The sequence below is a fragment of the Lampetra planeri genome, unplaced genomic scaffold (genome assembly GCF_965212315.1).
Source record: "Lampetra planeri unplaced genomic scaffold, kcLamPlan1.2.h2 scaffold_155, whole genome shotgun sequence".
Classification (NCBI taxonomy): domain Eukaryota; kingdom Metazoa; phylum Chordata; class Hyperoartia; order Petromyzontiformes; family Petromyzontidae; genus Lampetra; species Lampetra planeri.
This window is the reverse complement of record NW_027614276.1, coordinates 101,358-125,625: the sequence shown is the minus strand read 5'-3', so window position 1 is coordinate 125,625 and position 24,268 is coordinate 101,358. Positions and strand designations below refer to the sequence as shown.

At 54.2% G+C, this 24,268-nt stretch overlaps 2 protein-coding genes across 3 annotated transcripts; one reads left to right on the top strand and one right to left on the bottom strand.

Moving 5' to 3' along the window:
- Nucleotides 1-217: 217 nt before the first annotated feature.
- On the bottom strand, nucleotides 218-13,170 carry SLC7A6OS (solute carrier family 7 member 6 opposite strand). Its single transcript, XM_078622475.1, has 5 exons — nucleotides 12,699-13,170; nucleotides 6,999-7,643; nucleotides 2,833-3,156; nucleotides 2,347-2,470; nucleotides 218-1,590 (listed from the first exon to the last, which is right to left on the bottom strand). Exons 1-5 carry the CDS (start codon nucleotides 13,095-13,097, stop codon nucleotides 1,466-1,468), a joined length of 1,617 nt encoding a protein of 538 aa, XP_078478601.1. The 5' UTR covers nucleotides 13,098-13,170; the 3' UTR covers nucleotides 218-1,465.
- A 150-nt stretch (nucleotides 13,171-13,320) lies between these two features.
- Nucleotides 13,321-23,794, top strand: URI1 (URI1 prefoldin like chaperone). Of its 2 annotated transcripts, XM_078622473.1 has the most exons (12): nucleotides 13,322-14,269; nucleotides 15,466-15,500; nucleotides 15,619-15,697; nucleotides 15,870-16,005; nucleotides 17,107-17,198; nucleotides 17,345-17,402; nucleotides 17,513-17,690; nucleotides 18,317-18,463; nucleotides 19,477-19,585; nucleotides 20,127-20,266; nucleotides 21,630-22,239; nucleotides 22,633-23,794. In XM_078622473.1, exons 1-12 carry the CDS (start codon nucleotides 14,222-14,224, stop codon nucleotides 22,876-22,878), a joined length of 1,878 nt encoding a protein of 625 aa, XP_078478599.1. In that variant the 5' UTR covers nucleotides 13,322-14,221; the 3' UTR covers nucleotides 22,879-23,794. The 2 variants fall into 2 exon arrangements, with proteins under 2 accessions (XP_078478600.1, XP_078478599.1); XM_078622474.1 differs by lacking the exon at nucleotides 15,466-15,500 and having other exon boundaries at nucleotides 13,321-14,269.
- Nucleotides 23,795-24,268: the final 474 nt, after the last annotated feature.

Below are 24,268 nucleotides of genomic sequence, written 5' to 3'. Positions count from 1 at the left end.
CCACATGTCCACCCCACGTGTCCACCCTGCGTCACCCACGCCCGTCTCCCTGTGCGCCCACCCCTCTTGTCCACCCCGTGTCCACCTCACACGAAGGGAGACACGGATGAGGGTGCAGACTAATCTCCATCCTTTCTCTACAACGGGTTCGAGCGTAACCAACTTGTACACAGAGTTCGCTATCGGCCCAGGGAACAGTGGTCACAGATGAGGGTGGTCATTGTCAAGGCAACGGAGATTTTATTATAATTAATCATCGTTCTTATCATTCTTATCATCGTAACGACAAGTTGTATCACCAAGTCCCACCACTCTCTGCCAAGCTTCCTCAGCGCGGTGTTGTTGATTCGGCGCCGTCACTGTAACGCCACGGCTCTTCTCGCACGACGTGACACGCGCCGCCCATTGTAGCGCAGAACGCCCCGTTAGAACGCTTCACCCGTTATAACGCAGAACGCACTGTTAGAACGCTTCACCCGTTATAACGCAGAACGCACTGTTAGAACGCTTCACCCGTTATAACGGGTCACCCGTTAGAACGCTTCACCCGTTATAAAGCAGAACGCACTGTTAGAACGCGTCACCTGTTATAACGCAGAACGCACCGTTAGAACGCTTCACCCGTTATAACGGGTCACCCGTTAGAACGCTTCACCCGTTAGAACGCTTCACCCGTTAGAATGCTTCACCCGTTAGAATGCTTCACCCGTTAGAACGCAGAACGCACCGTTAGAACGCTTCACCCGTTAGAACGCTTCACCCGTTATAATGCTTCACCCGTTAGAATGCTTCACCCGTTATAAAGCAGAACGCCCCGTTAGAACGCTTCACCCGTTATAACGGGTCACCCGTTAGAACGCTTCACCCGTCAGAATGCGTAACGCAAGCGATGTCATGACGCGGTTCCCGAGCAGTGGACGGCGAGCGACTTCCTTGAGCGGTACGGGCGACGCAGCGCAGCGGTGGAGGACGTGGGGCGATTCGGCATCGCGGCGCCCGGCACGCGTAGACGCACGTCGGCACGCGTTTAGTCTGCACGCGTGGATGTAGGTCGCCCTCGTGTGGACGCATGTCGCCCTCGCGCTGGACATGCGGAGGGGTCGGATTCCTCCGCTATAAATAAATATTGCGATCTCGCCAAAGGTGATAATTGTTACATTATTCGCAGCGTAATTGTTTCCGCTGAACGGAGGCGAGATGTCATCTCCCTCGCCTGGCATGCAGGAGGTCGTGCGTTCGATCCAGACCCTGACGCGTGCTGGGGTCACGGGTGGGGGTCAGGGCTGGGGTCACGGGTGAGGGTCAGGGCTGGGGTCACGGGTGGGGGTCAGGGCTGGGGTCACGGGTGGGGGTCAGGGCTGGGGTCACGGGTGAGGGTCAAGGCTGGGGTCACGGGTGAGGGTCAGGGCTGGGGTCACGGGTGGGGGTCAAGTTTGTGGTTATGGCTCCAGGGCGAGCGAGCGAGTCAGTCCGAGTCGTTGGCGTTGAGGTCGAGTGCGAAGTCGTACTGGAAGTCCTCCCCCACGGAGGGCCGGTAGCGTCCACCCAGCGAGTAGATCTCCTCCCCACTGTCGCTTGACAGCTCCGAGTCTGTGAGATGCGGGCGGGGTGGACACGTGGGGTGGACGCGTGGGGTGGACGCGTGGGGTGGACGCGTGGGGTGGACGCGTGGGGTGGACGCGTGGGGTAGACGCGTGGGGTGGACGCGCGGGGAGACACGTGGGTGACACGGGGAGGCAAGTGGGGTGGACACACAGGGAGATATGGGGTGACACAGGGTGACACAGGGAAACACGTGGGAGACACAGGGAGACGTGGGTGACACAGGGAGGCAAGTGGGGTGGACGTGGGGTGGACACGGGGAGACACGTGGGTGACACAGGGTGACACAGGGTGACACAGGGTGGACACGGGGAGACAGGGACACAGGAAAGCAGATAAATGGGAGGCGAAAGCACGCGGAACAATCGTACAAAGACACAGATTCCCCATATAGCCTTAGCGGACTGCCGGGGCAAGTGCTGTCAGCGAGCACCTTTGAAGGCCGGCACGGCACACGAGGGGTGGGTGGGTGGGCGGCCAGCGCCACGCCCACCACGCTGACTTTGTCTCTCCGGTGCGGTTTTATACACACTGCCCCAAGTACTCATTTAGGGCTGAGTCAACCTAGGGGGAAGACCCAGGACCGGTTGGGATAATCACCATCGACCGATGCTGGCTGTGAGCGGTGACCGAACTCAGAATGGGAAAATTTACAAACAGAATCTGGATTTTTCCTGGATATGAATCCGGCTCGGCAAAGGCAGATTTGAGGCCGAGGCAACCTAGGTGGGCCCCGCGTCTCACCGCAGAAGAACTGCTTCTCCTCGTCGAAGTCGCGCTCGTCAGGATAGTCGTTGCGCCAGTTCCCCTCCTCGTTCTCGTCGTCCTCCTCCTCACAGGCCTCCTCGGCCACCTCCTCGTCCGCCACCTGACGGCAGCCAACGACATAGCAATACAGTACAACGTCGCGCATCATCACCGACAGCTGCCGCTGGGGGTGACCCTTAGCTAGACCACAACACCACCACCATCACCACCACCATCACCACCATCACCACCACCACCACCACCATCACCACCATCACCACCCACCACCACCCACCATCACCACCACCCACCACCATCACCCACCACCATCACCATCACCACCCACCACCCACCACCCACCACCACCACCCACCACCACCCACCACCACCACCGCCCACCACCACCACCCACCATCACCACCACCACCACCCACCACCACCACCCACCACCACCACCCACCACCACCACCCACCACCACCCACCAGCCGTCCGTCCTCGTCGTTGTAGTAGTACGGCTGAACGGACAGCACGCGATCGATATCCGCGAGTCCAACGTCTCCTCCTCCTCCGCCCTCCTCCTGCAGCGCCATGTTGGCATCCGCCGCTCCGTCTCCTCCGGGACCGCCGCCGCCGCCAGCAGCAGCAGCAGCGTGGCAGTAGTAGAGGTCGTAGACGTAGTCCGTGCGGCGCCTCGGCTGTGACGCCACCGGGGACGGTCGCGACGGCGAGTCGGAGACATGGAGCTTCTCGCGGATCAACTCCACAGAGTTGCAGAGGAGGGCCGAGGGGGAGGGGCGCCGCCCTCGCTGAGGGAGGGAGGGTGGGAGGGAGGGTGGGAGGGAGGGGGGGAGGGGAGGGAGGGAGGGAGGGAGGGAGGGAGGGAGGGAGGGAGGGAGGGAGGGAGGGAGGGAGGGAGGGAGGGAGGAGGGAGGGGCGAAAGATGTTCAACATACACAGGCTCACATTGTATCTACTGTGTTAAATCAGACCTGGATCTTGCGTTTGCTCATGATTTTGGAGATCTTTTGGTGACCGCTGCTATGTAAGGCAAGGAGATGGGTTTTATTGGATGCTCAGATGGCTCCTTCCTCACGGTTGGGATGATGGCTTTGCGGATTGTGTCGTCAGAATATCCATTCACCTTGAGAGCTTGGTGTACGTGTTTGAGTTCACTGGTTAGGTGTTCATGGTCGGAGATACATTGGGCTCTATGGTGCAGCGTTGTGATGAGGGAATTATTCTGGGATAGATGGTGGTGGGAATCAGGTTTTAGGTAGGCGTCAGTCTGGGTTACTTTCCTGTAGACAGAGTGTCCCATTGAGCCATCTGGTCTCTTTTTGATTAGGACATCCAAGAATGGTAACTTGCCATCCTTTTCTACCTCCATGGTGAATTTGATGGCTGGGTGTATGGAATTGATGTGGTTGAGGAATTGTTCCAGAGCCGGTCGGCCATGTGGCCAGATGACGAACGTGTCATCCACGTGCCTCTCCCACAAGGACGGGCGTAGAGTGGATGCCTGGATGGCGTCCATCTCAAATTTTTTATGAAAATATTGGCTACAACCGGAGATAAGGGAAAACCCATTGGGGTGCCTTCAGTCTGTTTGTAGAATGTTCCATTCCAGGTAAAGTGTTGGTGAGTCAGTGTCTCACCAGGGCCGGTACATCAGCAGTCAGTTCTTGTTGGACCAAATCTTCATGATTGCAATGTTATCGGGCACAGGGACATTGGTGAACAAAGAAACTACATCAAAACTAACGAGCAAATCACCTGGGGACAGTGAGATGTCTTTAATTGACGCTACTAGCTGAGCTGAGCCAAGTACACAAGAGGCGGTCTTACCAGTGAATGGCTGCGAGGTCTCCGACAGCTACCGGGCAGCTGGTAGGTGGGTGAGCCGGTGGTGGAGACGATGGATTGTTGGTGAGCCGTATAATCTTGGTGGTCTAGCAGCAGAAGGGTTTAAGGAAACCCGTTTGGTCTGTTCAATTAATGAAGCTGAATCAGTGGTGATGCTGTTCGTTTTTGTAACGAGGCTGTTGGTGGGATCTCTTTTAATTGTTGTGTAGCTGCCACCATTAAGTAGGTCCTGAATTTTGTTATTGTGTAGACTACTTACGCCGTTACAATTGTACACGGTTTTGTCCATGATGACCGTGGCATTGCCCTAGTCAGCTGAGAGGATGACGATATTATCCCTCTTTTTTTTAAATGGAGATAACTCAAAACGTTCATCCTTACTGATGGCGCTGACTGGTATCTTAGCGCTTTTGAGGGTTGCAGCTTATTCAGATCTTGTCACATCTGCAGCGATGTGTCCCAAACCCTGAAGAGCCACATCGACCTGGGCAATGATGTCATCCACTGGGATGTGTTTGGGGGTGATGCGAAGTTCAAACCTTCAAAACAAACTTTAGACCATCGGCAATTGGGCTGTGAGTCCGATTAATAACAACCTTGTCAACGTCCAACTTTTTAACGTGTGGATCTGGTTTCTTCTTGGAAAGGAGGTTGAACTTACATTTAGCTGACATTGTAGCAGCTGATGAAGCAGTCCTGCTATCTACATGTTCCCAATCAGATGTAGATTGTTTTTCTGTCAATGTTAAGTGTGATCTAGAGAGTGTCTTGTCTACATTATCTAGTTCAGTATGGAGCAGTCTAATTCTCTCTGAGATCAGGGACAAGCTCGCACTGAACACAATTCGCTTGGCATTGGAATATGTGATCGCAGCAGAAGTCAGTGTAAATGAGATCGGTATGATAGTCTACATCACAGACTGCCAAAACACTCACTCAGCTTAATAACCATTGCTACAGTCTACATCACAGACTGCCAGTACACTCACTCAGCTTAATAACCATTGCTACAGTCTACATCATAGACTGCCAGTACACTCACTCAGTTTAATAACCATTGCTACAGTCTACATCATAGACTGCCAGTACACTCACTCAGTTTAATAACCATTGCTACAGTCTACATCATAGACTGCCAATACACTCACTCAGTTTAATAACCATTGCTACAGTCTACATCACAGACTGCCAATACACTCACTCAGTTTAATAACCATTGCTACAGTCTACATCATAGACTGCCAGTACACTCACTCAGCTTAATAACCATTGCTACAGTCTACATCATAGACTGCCAGTACACTCACTCAGCTTAATAACCAGGCTACAGTCTACATCATAGACTGCCAATACGCTCACTCAGCTTAATAACCAGGCTACAGTCTACATCATAGACTGCCAATACACTCACTCAGTTTAATAACCATTGCTACAGTCTACATCATAGACTGCCAGTACACTCACTCAGCTTAATAACCATTGCTACAGTCTACATCATAGACTGCCAGTACACTCACTCAGCTTAATAACCAGGCTACAGTCTACATCATAGACTGCCAATACGCTCACTCAGCTTAATAACCAGGCTACAGTCTACATCATAGACTGCCAATACACTCACTCAGTTTAATAACCATTGCTACAGTCTACATCATAGACTGCCAGTACACTCACTCAGCTTAATAACCATTGCTACAGTCTACATCATAGACTGCCAGTACACTCACTCAGCTTAATAACCAGGCTACAGTCTACATCATAGACTGCCAATACGCTCACTCAGCTTAATAACCAGGCTACAGTCCTACATCATAGACTGCCAATATGCTCACTCGGTTTAATAACCATTGCTAGTCTATGATGAGTCTGTGGGTATCTGTAGTCTGGGTCTCTATGTAAGTCTATGGTTCTCTTAATGATGAGTCTGTGGGTCTCTGTGCAAGTCTATGGTTCTCTTTATGATGAGTCTGTGGGTATCTGAAGAGACCCAGACTACAGATACCCACAGACTCATCATAAAGAGAACCATAGACTTACACAGAGACCCAGACTACAGATACCCGCAGACTCATCATAAAGAGAACCACAGACTTACACAGAGACCCAGACTTACAGAGACCCGCAGACTCATCATAAAGAGAACCATAGACTTGCACAGAGACCCACAGACTTACAGAGACCCACAGACTCATCATAAAGAGAACCATAGACTTACACAGAGACCCACAGACTTACAGAGACCCGCAGACTCGTCATAAAGAGAACCATAGACTTGCACAGATACCCACAGACTCATCATAAAGAGAACCATAGACTTGCACAGATACCCACAGACTCATCATAAAGAGAACCATAGACTTGCACAGAGACCCACAGACTCATCATAAAGAGAACCATAGACTTGCACAGAGACCCACAGACTCATCATAAAGAGAACCATAGACTTGCACAGAGACCCACAGACTCATCATAAAGAGAACCATAGACTTGCACAGAGACCCAGACTTACACAGAGACCCACAGACTCATCATAAAGAGAACCATAGACTTACACAGAGACACAGAGACCCACAGACTCACACAGGAACCTCTAGACTCACACCGAAACCTATAGACTCACACATAGTTGGTTGTCCTTCCCCCGCACCTCCGATTAGCACAACTGCCGATGTTCGCTGCGAAACAAGTTCCAGACACGTGCATGACAACGTCGACTAATTTATGACGATGACAACGACGATGACAAAGACGATGACAATGGCGGCATCCTCCTCACAGCTCTCACCTCTGCCCTTCTCTTCCTCCGAGCTTCCGCCGCAACCTCCTCCACCTCATCGTCCTCCTCGTCGTCGTCGTCGCCCTCCTGTACAACGTCAAACACTTGGAAGAACCTTCCCATCTCCAACTCCGCATCATCACCACCACCACCACCACCTCCGCCGACCTCCTCCTGTCCCTTCCCCACCACCACCTCTTTCACCTCCTTCCCTTGCGCCACCTCCTCCTCCGCCCTCTCCACCTCTTCCTCCGCAGTCCCGGCAGTGGGAGGACCGCCGCCGCCCCTGCCCCCCGGCAGGCACGAGCGCTGCTGCGCCACCAGGCGGTAGCGCCGCTCCCTCCAGGCTGCGCGCCGCTCCTGGCGGCACTGCTGCAGCGGCTGGGGCAGGTACGCCGTGCGCCTGTGCTGCTCGTGCTGTGGCTGGTGCCGACTGTGCTCGTGATGCTGAGTCTGTGGCTTGTGCTGCTGCTGCTGCTGAATCTGTGGTTCCTTCTCCTCGTGCTGGTCGTTCTGTTTATTCTCCTCCCGCTGATGAATCGGTTTCTTCTTCTGCTGATGAGTTTTCCTGTTCTGGTGATGATGATGATGATGCTGCTGATATTGAGATCGCGCACACAGCAACGCTTGCCGCACGCTCTCCGGAGAGTCGTCCTTGCGAGGGGCACAAAAATACATTTCAGTTGTGTGTGGTGAGGCTCTCCACCACCCGGCGGGCGTGGCCATTAAAACAAACGATCGCGCCGTCTGGGACAGCGATGGGATGATGACGACGACACGCAGCTCACGACGATCGTTCCAACTCGACTCACTCGCCCACCCACTACCCACCCACTCACCCACACATTAACCCACTCACTCATTAACCCACTCACTCACCTACCCACTCACCCACACATTAACCCACTCACCCACACATTAACCCACTCACTCAATCATTCACCCACTCACCCACACATTAACCCACTCACTCATTCACCCACTCACTCACCTACCCACTTACCCACACATTAACCCACTCACCCACACATCAACCCACTCACTCAATCATTCACCTACTCACCCACACATTAACCCACTCACTCCACCATTCACAGTCACTCACCCACACATTAACCCACTCACTCATTCACCCACCCACTCACTCATTCACCCACTCACTCACCTACCCACTTACCCACACATTAACCCACTCACCCACACATTAACCCACTCACTCAATCATTCACCCACTCACCCACACATTAACCCACTCACTCATTCACCCACTCACTCACCTACCCACTTACCCACACATTAACCCACTCACCCACACATCAACCCACTCACTCAATCATTCACCTACTCACCCACACATTAACCCACTCACTCCACCATTCACAGTCACTCACCCACACATTAACCCACTCACTCATTCACCCACCCACTCACTCATTCACCCACTCACTCACCTACCCACTTACCCACACATTAACCCACTCACCCACACATTAACCCACTCACTCAATCATTCACCTACTCACCCACACATTAACCCACTCACTCCACCATTCACAGTCACTCACCCACACATTAACCCACTCACTCATTCACCCACTCACTCACCTACTCACTCACCCACGCATTAACCCACTCACTCAATCATTCACCTACTCACCCACACATTAACCCACTCACTCATTCACCCACTCATTCACCCACTCACTCACCCACACATTAACCCACTCACTCATTCACCCACTCACTCACCTACTCACCCACACATTAACCCACTCACTCATTCACCCACTCACTCACCTACCCACTTACCCACACATTAACCCACTCACCCACACATCAACCCACTCACTCAATCATTCACCTACTCACCCACACATTAACCCACTCACTCCACCATTCACAGTCACTCACCCACACATTAACCCACTCACTCATTCACCCACCCACTCACTCATTCACCCACTCACTCACCTACCCACTTACCCACACATTAACCCACTCACCCACACATTAACCCACTCACTCAATCATTCACCTACTCACCCACACATTAACCCACTCACTCCACCATTCACAGTCACTCACCCACACATTAACCCACTCACTCATTCACCCACTCACTCACCTACTCACTCACCCACGCATTAACCCACTCACTCAATCATTCACCTACTCACCCACACATTAACCCACTCACTCATTCACCCACTCATTCACCCACTCACTCACCCACACATTAACCCACTCACTCATTCACCCACTCACTCACCTACTCACCCACACATTAATCCACTCACTCAATCATTCACCTACTCACCCACACATTAACCCACTCACTCATTCACCCACTCACTCATTTACTCACTCACCTACTCACCCACACATTAACCCACTCACTCCACCATTCACAGAGTCACTCATCCACACATTAACCCACTCACTCACCCACACATTAACCCACTCACTCATTCACCCACTCACTCACCCACACATTAACCCACTCCGAGTGCGACGTTTCGCCAGTAATTACAACTTGCTTCATCAGGCGACAGACAGATTTGTGGAGAAGTCCACCTGTTTAGTTCCTTATATAGAGGCGTAGATGTGGTGACCTTACATTATGCGAGCCCTTGACCTTGTCCTTCCTGTCTATTGTGTTTATTAAGATACCAACGGTAATCCCGATTGAAGTACGCTGCCCTTTGTCGGCACGCATCTAAATAATGATTGATGATTCGCTTCCACGCAGCAGCACTAAGGCGGTAGCTATCCGAACGGTTACAATTATTTGTATTTCTTTCAATTTCAATAGATTATCTAATTAGTCTGGCCAGGAGTAGCTAGTTCTGCACACAACTTCAACATTGTCAACAGCAATTGAGTGCCCATGTTGGCACGCGTCTTCTGCTACTGCTGACTGTTGTATTTGGGAGAATGTAACATTTCTCTGATGTTCTTTCACTCTCGTGCTGATCATTCGTCCTGTTACCCAACGTAACATGTACCACTCACGTGCAGTAATCCTGTACACACCTCCTCTTGTACCAGATGCTAATTTAAGTATGTTATGTACCGTGCAAAATCTGACTCGGGGGTTTGTTTTTACAAACGCCTGGCTTGTTTATCAGCATCTCCCACGATGTACGGTATTCATCTTCTTGGTTCTTTCGGTAAAGTCACGTAGAAGGGAAGTAATAAAATAATAAAAATAATAAAACTTCTCACGAAGTTTCGGCCACAACGCAAGCAGTCGTCCTCAGGTGAAGACCAGGCCTGTCGGGGAGACAGCGTCTGCAATTTGTTGATCGTTTTAATTACTTGGGCAGTGTCAATGCTCGTCTTATTTGATTTGGCATTCAATGCCCTGTTGATTTGTGCATCATTGTAACCGTTCATTTGCGGTGTGGCTGCACTGAGAGAGGCGTCAGTAGCACCGCCAGTTATTCTGCTCCGATTGCGACCTCGTCCGAACAGAATATCCAGGAATGTTGGAGAGCTCCGTCAGCTCGCACTGCGCGTTCTGATCACGTGACAACCCTCGCCAGTTGCCTGTGGCGGGTGGTGGTCTATGATTGAAATTGAATTTATTTTTGATTGAAATTGAATTTATTTTTGATTGAAAGTTATTTTTTTGATTGAAAGCTATTTTTTTATTGAAAACTATTTTTTTGATTGAAAGCAATTGTTTTGATTGAAAGCTGATCTCTTTAGAACTGATTCCTGTATTGAGTTTGTTGTCCTTCGCTGCACCTCCGATCGTGACGGTTGGCTACATACGGTGCGAAAGAAGTTCAGCAAACAGCAAACATGCTGCTAATGATGACGACACTGGTAATGCCTCGAATAATAATTTTCATGAGACTGATGCTGCTGCCTACTACTGCCGCTGATGATACTGCGGCTGATAATGAAAATGCCTTTCGAAATAATTTTCATGAGACAGATGCTGCTGCTGATACTGCAGCTGATACTGCAGCTGATGATGCTGCTGCTGATGATACTGCAGCTGATACTGCAGCTGATGATACTGCTGATACTGCGGCTGCTGATGATACTGCTGATACTGCGGCTGCTGATGATACTGCGGCTGATACTGCAGCTGATGATGCTGCTGCTGATGATACTGCAGCTGATACTGCAGCTGATGATGCTGCTGATACTGCGGCTGCTGATGATACTGCGGCTGCTGATGATACTGCGGCTGCTGATGATACTGCGGCTGATACTGCAGCTGATGATACTGCAGCTGATACTGCAGCTGATGATACTGCTGATACTGCGGCTGCTGATGATACTGCAGCTGATACTGCTGCTGATGCTACTGCAGCTGATACTGCTGATGATGATACTGTAGCTGATACTGCTGATGATGATACTGCAGCTGATACTGCTGCTGATGATGCTGCTGCTGATGATACTGCAGCTGATACTGCTGCTGATGATGATACTGCAGCTGATACTGCGGCTGATACTGCGGCTGTTACTGATAAAAAAATATCTTTAATAATAATTTTGATGAGGCTGCTGCTGCTGCTGTTAACAGAACAAGATTATTCGTGCCCATGACTGCCACTCACTGCAGTCACTGACACCACCACCCCTCGCTTGTGAGCAATGCTGATCATCCTGCGGATGCTCCTGTTGATGCACGTCCCACTGCAAATACTAAAATAGCATTGACTATGGACATACCCAGCCACCCAAACACACAGTCAGTCGCTCTTACAGCCACACACAGTCACCCACACGGTCACCCACACAGTCACTCACACAGTCACCCACACGGTCACCCACACGGTCACCCACACAGTCACCCACACAGTCACCCACAGTCACCCACACAGTACCCTCACGGTCACCCACACGGTCACTCACCCATCACTCACCCAGTCACACACACAGTTACCCACCCACACAGTCACACACACAGTTACCCACCCACACAGTTACCCACCCACACAGTCACCCACCCACACCGTCACACACACACAGTCACACACACAGTCACCCACCCACACGGTCACCCACACACCCACACACACCGTCACCCACCCACACGGTCACCCACACACTCACACACACCGTCACCCACACACACCGTCACCCACACACACCGTCACCCACACACACCGTCACCCACACACACCGTCACCCACACACAGTCACCCACACACAGTCACCCACACACTCACACACACCGTCACCCACACACACAGTCACCCACACCGTCACCCACACACACCGTCACCCACACACCCACACACACCGTCACCCACACACACCGTCACCCCCACACCCACCGTCACCCACACACCCACACACACCGTCACCCACACACCCACACACACCGTCACCCACACACCCACACACACCGTCACCCCCACACACACCGTCACCCACACACACCGTCACCCACACACACACCGTCACCCACACACCCACACACACCGTCACCCACACACCCACACACACCGTCACCCACACACCCACACACACCGTCACCCACACACCCACACACACCGTCACCCACACACCCACACACACCGTCACCCCCACACACACCGTCACCCACACACACCGTCACCCACACACCCACACACACCGTCACCCACACACACCGTCACCCCCACACACACCGTCACCCACACACACCGTCACCCACACACCCACACACACCGTCACCCACACACACCGTCACCCCCACCGTACCCGCGAGCGGACTGTGCCGGCCAAGGTGCAGACGCGGCGCTCGACGTCGGCGTCGTCTCCGCGCCGCTCGTCCCGGCGCCGCTTGCAGGCGACCAGCAGCAGCGCCTCGGGCGGCTCGCAGCCTGCCAGAGCCGCAGTCAGCTTCCTCTTCACGCGCACCACCAACACCACGCCATCACCAACACCACCAACGCCACCACCACCAACAACACCAAGAACACCACCACCACCACCACCACCAAGAACACCACCACCAGCACCACCACCACCAACACCACCAAGAACACCAGCACCAGCACCACCACCACCACCAGCACCACCACTCGAGGTGTTGGTGCTGGTGGTGGTGCTGGTCACAGCAACGGCAACAGCAGCGCCTGAGGAGAAGGAGGCCGCCATTGCTGTGGACGAGGGGCGGGGGGAGCGGGTGGAGGAGGAGCCGAGGGGTGAGGGAGGAGGGGCAGGGGAACTGTGACTCATGAATATTCATGAGGCTGTGACTCATGAATATTCATGAGGCTGTGACTCATGAATATTAACGAGGCTGTGACTCATGAATATTCATGAGGCTGTGACTCATGAATATTAACGAGGTTGTGCGGGTGACGTCACCGCGCTTCCGCTGTGTTTATTCTCCCGTGGTGCATCGCGCGCTGGAGGTGACATGGCGGCCCCGAGTTGTTCTCGCTGTTGTTGTTGTTGTTGACACGGTGGTAGCGGCAGCAGCAGCAGCAGCAGGGACGAGGTTTGTTTCCTCTCCAACCTCTGGCGACCCAGACAGAGGAGGAGGAGTGAGAGCGCCCTGCGTTTGCAATGCGCGCTGTCTCGTCGCCGGCGACGTGCAGGCAGCCCCGTGCATGGCCTGGCTGTAGTAGACACTGAACAACAACAAGCTGCTCGCTCGCTCGCCCCGCGGGTCGTAGGAGGGTCGCGATCTTGGAGAGTTGATTTGGTGGTGGTGGTGGTGGTGGGGGGTGTTGTTGGTGGCGGGGGTGGTGACACGTTGTGGGGGGCAGAGCAGGAGGAGGATCGTGGATGGTGCTCGACCTCGTCCTGATCTTCACAGCAACAACTACATCAACAACAACAACAGCAGCAACAACTACATCATCAACAACAACAGCGTCAACTATAACATCAACAACAACAGCAGCAACAACTACATCATCAACAACAACAGCAGCAACAACTACATCATCAACAACAACAGCAGCAACAACTACATCATCAACAACAACAGCGTCAACTATAACATCAACAACAACAGCAGCAACAACTACATCAACAACAACAGCAGCAACAACTACATCATCAACAACAACAACAGCGTCAACTATAACATCAACAACAGCGTCAACAGCAGCAGCAGCACCAACTACAGCAACAACTACAGCATCAACAGCAGCACCAACAACTACAACATCAACAGCAGCAGCATCAACAGCAGCAGCAGCACCAACTACAGCGTCAACTACATCGTCAACAACTACAACATCAACAGCAGCACGTCCTGCCGGTTGACAATGGGCGACCCAGGCAGCGTGCAGCGACTGCAAGACGCGCACACGAAGGTGGCGCCCCCATCGCTGTGGCTCAACGAGCCCCCCCCCCCCCGTCTACCTCGTGTCGATGCTGCTGCTTCTGGTCGTGCCGGTGCTGTAACCCGCTGCTGTGCTGGTGATTGTTGTTGTGGTGGTGGTGGTCTCACCCAGTGATTGTCATGGTGGTGGTGCTTTAACCCAGTGATTGTTGTGGTGGTGTTTTAACCCAGTAATTGTTGTGGTGGTGGTGTTTTAACCCAGTGTTTGCTGTCCTGGTGGTGGTGGTGGTGGTTTAACCCAGTGATTGTTGTGGTGGTGGTGTTTTAACCCAGTGATTGTGGTGGTGGTGGTGGTGTTTTAACCCAGTGATTGTTGTGGTGGTGGTGTTTTAACCCAGTGATTGTGGTGGTGGTGTTTTAACCCAGTGATTGTTGTGCTGGTGGTAGTGGTGGTGGTGTTTTAACCCAGTGATTGTTGTGGTGGTGTTTTAACCCAGTAATTGTTGTGGTGGTAGTGGTGGTGGTGTTTTAACCCAGTGTTTGCTGTCCTGGTGGTGGTGGTGGTTTAACCCAGTGATTGTTGTGGTGGTGGTGTTTTAACCCAGTGATTGTTGTGGTGGTGGTGGTGTTTTAACCCAGTGATTGTGGTGGTGGTGGTGTTTTAACCCAGTGATTGTTGTGCTGGTGGTAGTGGTGGTGGTGTTTTAACCCAGTGATTGTTGTGGTGGTGTTTTAACCCAGTGATTGTTGTGGTGGTGTTTTAACCCAGTGATTGTGGTGGTGGTGGTGTTTTAACCCAGTGATTGTTGTGGTGGTGGTAGTGGTGGTGGTGTTTTAACCCAGTGATTGTTGTGGTGGTGTTTTAACCCAGTGATTGTTGTGGTGGTGGTAGTGGTGGTGGTGTTTTAACCCAGTGATTGTTGTGGTGGTGTTTTAACCCAGTGATTGTTGTGGTGGTGTTTTAACCCAGTGATTGTTGTGGTGGTGTGGATGGGCAACCCGGTGAATCGGCCCTCGGGACAGAAGTTTGAGAGTTGAACTCTTGAATGCGTAGGTGTTGTGAATGAACTGAATGGTGATTGTTGTTATTGCGAACCGAAAACTAAAACGCGTTCGTCAAAGCATTGCGAGTTGGATGTTGTTGTTGTTCGTACGCCAATGCAGCGGAAGCAACACTCGTCATGGTGGTGGTCATCAACATAATAATTTGTCTTGTGCACAACACAGGTGGTCTCGGATTGCAGGGCCAAGATACAGCACTGGTGAGATGAAGTTTCATTACACACTCCCGATGTCAACTCCAGACACTGACCCTGAGACCCGGTCTCAACACGAGACTCTGACCCTGAGACCCGGTCTGTGTGTTGTGCGTGTCGTTAGGGAGAAGGTTCGGATGGATTATAGTGTCTTGCGAGACCGCCTGAGCACCCTTCCCGATCGCCTGCACTACAGCGTCATGGTGCGTGTCCACGCACTCACACAGACGCATACCCGGCGTGGTACTGGCCACCCACCTCCTCGTGTGCCACTGTGCCGGCCTCCTTAGGTGCGGCTACTCGCTGCTAAGAGCACTCGCCCCAACGGTCCGTTGAAGGCAGTTCACGTTGAGGTTGGTATCTTTGTCTTTACAGGTACCCATGGGGCCCCTCGCCTTCATGCCTGGCCACCTCATTAAGACTAATGAGGTGACGGTGCTGCTGGGAGACAATTGGTTCGCCTCGTTATCGGCCAAGCAAGCGGAGGGCATCGCAGAGCACCGCATGCAACGTACGCACGCACACAGACACACACACAGACACACACGCACACAGACACACACACAGACACACAGACACACACGCACACAGACACACACACAGACACACACGCACACAGACACACGCACACAGACACACACGCACATATACACACAGACACACACAGACACACGCAGACAGACGCACGCACGTAGACACAGACAGACACACACAGACAGACGCACACACGTAGACACGCACGCACATAGACACACAGACGCAGACACGCGCCACATACGCACAACCGCCATTCATCACTAAGTGGCGGTGACGTCACCACGGCGCTTGTGCCAGGCCATGTGCACGTTAAGGCCACGTGAAGTGTCGAACTCCTGCTGGCAGGAGGTCACGGGGCAGACCCAGGTGCCATGGGTCGACTGACTGAGATGGCACGCACACACAGACACACGTGCACACACAGACAAACACAAAGATAAAGATCCCCCGTGTAGCCTTGGCAGACTGTTGTGGGCAAGGGCTGTTCTAAAATCGCAGTAGCAGCCTATGAAGGCCGCCACTGGCACACGAGGGGGTGGGTGGCCAGCACCACGCCCAGCCGGCTTTGTCTCCCCAGTACTAGCGGTGTTCACTACACACCGCTGCACCAGCTACTCAGAACCAGAATGTTTATTGACGCTGGAGGAATCCGTTGAGCTACAAAGCTCTTCTTCACAGACGTGTACTCATTTGAGGCTGAGTCGACCTAGACACACGCACCACCGCAGTATTCACCTGGGCTGTTTGCCGAGCTCGAACCTCCGGCTAGAGCGAGCGACGGACGGGCTGTGGTACTGGGTCACCGTTGTACTGTACTTCCATGTGTCTCGCCTGGTAAGATAAACACTCGTTTTGTTGTATTTGTATGTAGATATTTTAAGTGATTTGTTTTTGTTTTTCCTATACTTTGACTGCTATCGCGTTTGTGTTTTGTTGTGTTTGTTGTAATGTTCTACCCCTGTGCCCCTACTGAAACATCTGTTCCAAAGAGCTTCGGAGCTTATTGAATTCCTTCAGTATAAATCTTATGAGTCTGTCTTGCCCGCCCCCCCACCCACCCCACGTGTCTCCCCAGACGTCCAGAAGACGATCGACGACCTGGGCAGAGCGCAGGGGAGCGTTGAGTCCCGTCAGAGGTTCACCAGCGAGCTCGCGGGGCTGGACAAGGTGAGCGGGTAGGGTGGCCTTGTCAGCGTCGTCAATAACTCCTCCCAAGGCTGGTCAAGGTTAGAGATGGGGGGGGAGCCTTCATGTCGTCGGCGTCGTCAGCGTCGTCAAATAAGAGTTGACTTTATTTTTGTCCCCGTCGTCAGGAAAGGGGGAATATGGAAATCCGGGAGGAGTTGGAGAACGATGAACCGAGGCAGAGAGGTGAGGTCGTGAGCCTGACACCGGAGTTGAGCACGAGGCACCGAGCCTGGTGCTGCCTGCTCTCTGACTCTGGGACCCCGAGTCTCATCTTGGCAACGGTGTCTTTACAGGAAAGCCGCGGGTGGCCCGCAGCCCCCACTCGGGGGCCCCCCCCGCCCCTCCCCGCGAGACCCCGGCCGCACCTCCCGACCCCCGTCACCAGCGAGAGGACACGGAGGAGATGAGTCGTATCTGGGCGAGGCTGGATGAGCTGGAGAGGGAGGAGGAGGCGATGGATGAAGTGTTCAGGTGACGGTGGTCGTGGTGGTGGTAGTGGTGGTGGTCGTGGTGGTGGTCATGACGGTGGTCGTGTGGTGGTCGTGGTGGTGGTGGTCGTGGTGGTGGTCGTGGTCGTGACGGTGGTCGTGTGGTGGTCGTGGTGGTGGTAGTGGCGGTGGTAGTGGTGGTGGTAGTGGTGGTGGTCGTGGCGGTGGTAGTGGTGGTGGTAGTGGTGGTGGTCGTGGGGAGCGGTCGTGTGGTGGTCGGCGCTACGAACTCGGCGACCCGAGTTCGACTCCCGCTCGCGGCCAACACCGGTGACGATTATGTGAAGAGGTCCTGGGCCTCCCCTAGGTCGGCTCGGCCTCAAATGAGTGCCTGGTACGGTGCGTAAACATCTCCACTGGGGAGACAAAGGCGGCCGGGCGTGGTGCTGGCCACCCACCCCCTCGTGTGCTGTTCCGGCCTTCATAGGTGCTCGCTAGCAGCACTTGCCCCAACAATGTGCTAAGGCTCCACGGGGCATCTTTGTCTTTAATGTTAGTAGTCATGAAAGTAGTGGTGGCGATTTTCATTCCCTCTGCTGATGATGATAGCGGTGTTATCAATAGTTGCTGCTGATGATGATCATGCCAAACCCTTATCTTTACCAACAGGGCAGAAGATAGCAACCCTGCTGATGCTGATGATGTTGCTGATGGTGACATTGCTGATGATTATGCTGGTGGTGGTGGAGATATTTTGGAAGATTCAGAGTCCAATCAAATCCACCGTCGCATATCGGTAACCACCAAAAGTTCTAAGTGAGTAACACCCATAGAATCGTTACGCAGACCCACAGACTCGCCACACAGTAGAGACCCATAGACTCATCACACAGTAGGGACCCATAGACTCATCACACAGCAGAGACCCATAGACTCGCCACACAGTAGAGACCCATAGACTCATCACACAGCAGAGACCCACAGACTCATCACACAGCAGAGACCCACAGACTCGCCACACAGTAGAGACCCATAGACTCATCACACAGCAGAGACCCATAGACTCATCACACAGCAGAGACCCATAGACTCACCACACACAGAGACCCATAGACTCATCACACAGAGACCCATAGACTCATCACACAGAGACCCATAGACTCCTAACACAGAGACCCATAGACTCATTACACAGCAGAGACCCATAGACTCATCACACAGCAGAGACCCATAGACTCACCACACAGTAGAGTCCCATAAACTCCACAAACAGAGACCCATAGACTCACCACACAGTAGAGACCCATAGACTCATCATACTGCAGAGACCCATAGACTCACCAGATAGAGACCCATAGACACATCACACAGCAAAGTCCCATAAACTCAGCAAACAGAGACCCATATACTCATTCAGTGACACATTCAAAGATGTGGTACCTCACCATTTAATTCACTCGTGTACATATTTGGTCACTCACTCATGCACTCATTTACAGGGTGGGTGTGTTTGTCTTTCTACCCAGAAAGAGATGGCGCAGCTGGTTAGCACGCTACGAACCCGGCGGCCCGAGTTAGATTCCCGCTCACGGCGATTATTTGATCCGATCCTGGGCCTCCCCTAGGTCGACTCGGCCTCAAATGAGTACCTGGTGCGGTGTGTCGTAGTAAACATCGTCACTGGGGATACAAAGGCGGCCGGGCGTGGTGCTGGCCACCGACCCCCTCGTGTGCCGTGTCAACCCTCATAGGCGCTGCTACTCGCTCGGAACACTTTCCCCTAGAGTCTGCTAGAGGCGACACGGGGATCTTTGTCTTTGTCTACCCAGAGAGGAGCGGGAGGGGTCTGCGTGGGAGGGCGAGGGGCTTGGCGACGACCTCACGGAGTGGGAGGGCACGCCCACCATTCGCTTCTCCCACACGACGGAACCCAAGAAGGTGGCCCACGCTACTCTCACTCGTACTCTCATTCGTGACTCATTAGTGCACTCATTCAGCAGGCGGGCGTGCGGGCGGGTGGGTGGGTTGGTGAGCGAGTGGGTGAGTGGGTGAGTGGGCGAGTTAGCGAATGGGTGTGCGAGCTGGTGGGTGGGTGAGCGAGCGGGCGGGTGGGTTGGTGAGCGAGCGGGGTGAGTGGGTGAGTGGACGGGTTAGTGAATGGGTGAGCGAGCGAGTAGGTGAGCAGGCGGGTGGGTTGGTGAGCGAGCAGGTGAGTGGGTGAGTGGGCGGGTTAGCGAATGGGTGTGCGAGCTGGTGGGTGGGTGGGGTGAGCGAGCGGGTGGGTTGGTGAGCGAGCGGGTGAGTGGGTGAGTGGGTGAGTGGGCGGGTGGGTTGGTGAGCGGGCGGGTGGGTTGGTGAGCGAGCGGGTGAGTGGGTGAGTGGACTGGTATGCGAGTGAGTGAGTGGGTGGGTGTGCGAGCGAGCTGGTGAGTCGGCGGGGTGAGCGAGTGGGTGAGCGATCCGCCCTGCGTCCCCCCAGGTGCGTATCGACACCGGCAGGAACACGACGCTCAAGTTCAGCGAGCGGAGGGAGCAGCAGCAGCAGCATCGTCGGCGCAGGCACAGCAGTGGTAGCAATGGCGGCACCACCACTCTCCGCTCCCCGGCCGACATCTACAGGTCCTGTCCGTGTGTGTCTGTGTGTGTGTGTCTGTGTGATAGAGCAGCTGTGGAGAGAGTGTAAAGCTTTCCATACCTGGGCAGTGAGCTCATGACCGGCTCCAGTTTAACAGCAGAGGTCTCCCTCCGAATCAGTCGAGCGGCATTATAATTTCATCGGTTGCGTAACGCTGTGTGGAAGCTACCTGGTCTGTCGCTCCGCACGAAGCTTCAGGTCTTCTCGGCCACAGTCATTCCCTCCCTTCTCTACGCTTGCAAAACGTAGACCCCCCTAATGGAACATCTTTGCCGGTTAAAAACATTTATGCTGGCCTGCCTACGATCCATCCTGGGTTTAACCTGCAGGCTGGATTGTGTGAGGAGCTCACAAATCCATGAGAGATCTGGACATCGGTGAGCGCCTCTGGCAGAAGCGAGGCTGCGTTTGCTGGGTCACGTCGCCCGCATGCCCAGCCACCGCATGCCCAAGCAGCTTCTGTTTGGCCGGATAGAGGGAGCTCAACGGGTGCGACATGGACTGGTGCGGTATGGGAGGATGTGGAGCTGAGTGGACTCGCCAAAGACCGGTACCAGCAGTCTAAAGATCGCCCTCTGTGGAGGAGGCTCGTGAAGGACGCTGCTGCTACTGGGCAGTTAGAGGCAGTCGCCCTCCAGCAACAACTAAGGGCAGAGGGAGCGACGCTCACAACAACGAGCGGAGCACCGGGCGGTTAAAAGGCAGTGAGTTGGGGGCACAGGTGGTGCATCTCCCAGTCATCTCAGTCAGTTGATCCATGGCACCTGGGTCTGTCTTGTGACCATCTCCTCCTGCACCTAGCCTGGCACAGCAATCAACCCATGGCACCTGGGTGTGTCCCGTGACTTCGAGTCGGCGAGCCTTTGACACTTCACGTGGCCTCGGAGTGCACCTGGCCTGGCACAGACGCCGTGTTGTTGTTGTTGTGTGTCCGTGTTTGTGCGTGTAAATCTGTGCGCGTGTCCATCCGTTTGTGCTCGTGTATGCGTGGAGGGGGAGCGGTAATGTAGCGGTTAGTGCTCCGCTCCGCTACGAACCCAGTGACCCGAGTTTGATTCCCGCTCACGGCCACCAACACCCAGTGACGATTATCTGAACCGGTCCCGTGTGTGCGTGCGTGCGTGCGCGTGCGTGCGTGTGTGTGTGCGTGCGTGCGTGCGTGCGTGCGTGTGTGTGTGTGTGCGTGCATGCGTGTGTGCGTGTGTGTGCGTGTGTGCCTGTGTGTGTGTGCGTGTGTGTGTGTGCGTGTGTGCGTGCGTGCCTGTGTGTGTGTGTGTGAGTGTGTGCGTGTGTGCCTGTGTGTGCGTGTGTGAGTGTGTGCGTGTGTGCGTGCCCCGGCTGGAGCAGGTGGTTTGTGGACGTGGCGAGCGGCCACCGCCGCCCACGCAAGTCCATCCTGAAGTCGCGCAGCCACGAGGACGGCCTGGGTAGCGACGAGTTCAGCTACGGCGGCTACGGCGGCAGCAGCAGCAGCAACAGTGGAAGCAGCAACGGCAGCAGCAGCTACAACGGCAGCAGCAATGGCAGCAGCAGCATCAGCGACTCCATCATTAGCGCCATCATCGCCGGTAGTGGTGGCGGTGGCGGTGGTTGTGCCGGAGATGCGGTCTTCCATCCTTCAGAGGAGGGTGATGGCAACACAACCGGCAACAACGGCGGTATCATCACCGGTAACAATAACGTCACCAGCAGCAGCAACAACAATAACGTCACCAGCAGCAGCAACAACAATAACGTCACCAGCAGCAGCAACAACAATAACGTCACCAGCAGCAGCAACAACAATAACGTGACCAGCAGCAGCAACAACTCAACTGCCACCAACTCCACCACCACCAACAACAACAACAACTCCACCTGTGAGTCATCCATCACGAGTGGGTCGCCCACCACCACCGACAGCAGCAGCAGCAGCAAGGAGGTGGTGGAGGAGATGTCAAGATGTCCACTGCCTGATGTGAGCATGAGTATCAGCATCACCAGTAGCGTTATCAATAGCATCATCAGTAGCAGAAGCATTATCAATAGCATCATCAGCAGCATAAGCGTTATCAATAGCATCATCAGCAGCATAAGCGTTATCAATAGCATCAGCAGCAGAAGCGTTATCAATAGCATCAGCACAAGCATTATCCATAGCATCGTCAGCAGCAGCGTTATCAATCGCATTGTTATCATCAGCATCGTCAGCATCTCCGTTTGAACTCGTATCTTCATGTCCCCGTGTCTCCCCGTGTTGCCTCCCTGTCCCCACGTCCTAGTATCCCCGTATATCCCTCACGTGTCTCCACGTGTCTGTCTCCCTGTCCGTGTCTCCCCGTGCTGTCTGCCCCCCCCCCCCTCTGCGCAGGCGTTTTCTGGAGTCGTCTCGGAGAGATCGGCGCGGCCGTCCCATGGCGCTCCGCCGCCATCGCCGCCGCCAGCCACGGCACCAGCCACGGCACCAGCCACGGCACCAGCCACGGCGTGCCGCCACCACGACGACGGCGGCAGGGCAGGAGGTGCGGGGGGTGACGGCTCCCACTCCGGCGAGCCTCCAGCTCCACCCAGACGCGTCTCCAAGTTCAAGGCGGAGCGACTCGCCTCCATGCGGTGACGGCGACAACCACGCCGTGACGTGGCGGTGGCATCGTCGCCGTGACGACCATGCGGTGACGTAGCGGTGACCTCGTAGCCGTGACGACGACCACGCCGTGCCGTAGCGGTGGCATCGTAGCCGTGACGACGACCACGCCTTGACATCGTAGCGGTGACGATAACGCAGTGACATAGCGGTGACATCGTAGCCGTGACGACAATGAAGGTGACGTAGCGGTGACATCGTAGCCGTGACGACAATGAAGGTGACGTAGCAGTGACATCGTAGCCGTGACGATGACGTGGTGACATAGCGGTGACATCGTAGCCGTGACGACAATGAAGGTGACGTAGCGGTGACATCGTAGCCGTGACGATGACGTGACGTAGCAGTGACGTAGCGGTGACGGCACCATGACGACGTAGCGATGACGACGACGTAGCGACGACGCCGCATCCTCGCCGCGTAGCGACTGATTGCGAGCGGTGAATGATGGCGTCGTTAGCCCCGCCCCACTGGCCCTGCTTGGCCCCCAGCCAGATTCTTCAGACTCCGCCTCCGAGCGTGGCCGGCAGCAGCAGTCGGGGATTTGCCTCGGTTGGTCGCTCGCTTGGCTCGGACGTGGCAGTGGAAAAACACCACCTGTACTGTGCTAGCTTGGCTCGGACATGGCAGTGGAAAAACACCACCTGTACCGTGCTAGCTTGGCTCGGACGTGGCAGTGGAAAAACACCACCTGTACCGTGCTAGCTTGGCTCGGACGTGGCAGTGGAAAAACACCACCCGTACTGTGCTAGCTTGGCTCGGACGTGGCAGTGGAAAAACACCACCCGTACCGTGCTAGCTTGGCTCGGAGGTGGCAGTGGAAACGAGTCTCAGGGTCGGTGTCTCGAGTTGAGACCGGGTCTCAGGGTCGGGGTGAGTTTTCGCGAAATTTTAGGGGGTTGCACTGACATTGAAATGTGAGCACTTGCGGGGGGGTGAGCGGGGGGGGGGGGGGATTTGTAGGGGGGGATTTGTAGGGGGGGTCGAGCGTGGCGATGAGGACGTTTGGAATGTACGGGTACAGTACTTTTTAAACCCTGGAACGGCCACTAAATTTGACAGTGAGAGAGAACCGCCCTCCCCCGTGTCTCGAGTGAGTTTTTCAAGCATCGTTTAGCATCAACGACTCCGCGTCTGTGTGCGTGTGTGCGTACATGCACGTGTGTGTACATGCACGTGTGTGTGTGTACATCCGTGTATGTGTGTGTGTACATCCGTGTGTGTGCACATCCGTGTGTGTGTGTACATCCGTGTGTGTGTGTGCACATCCGTGTATGTGTGTGTGTGTGTACATCCGTGTGTGTGTGTGTACATCCGTGTGTGTGCACATCCGTGTGTGTGTGTACATCCGTGTGTGTGCACA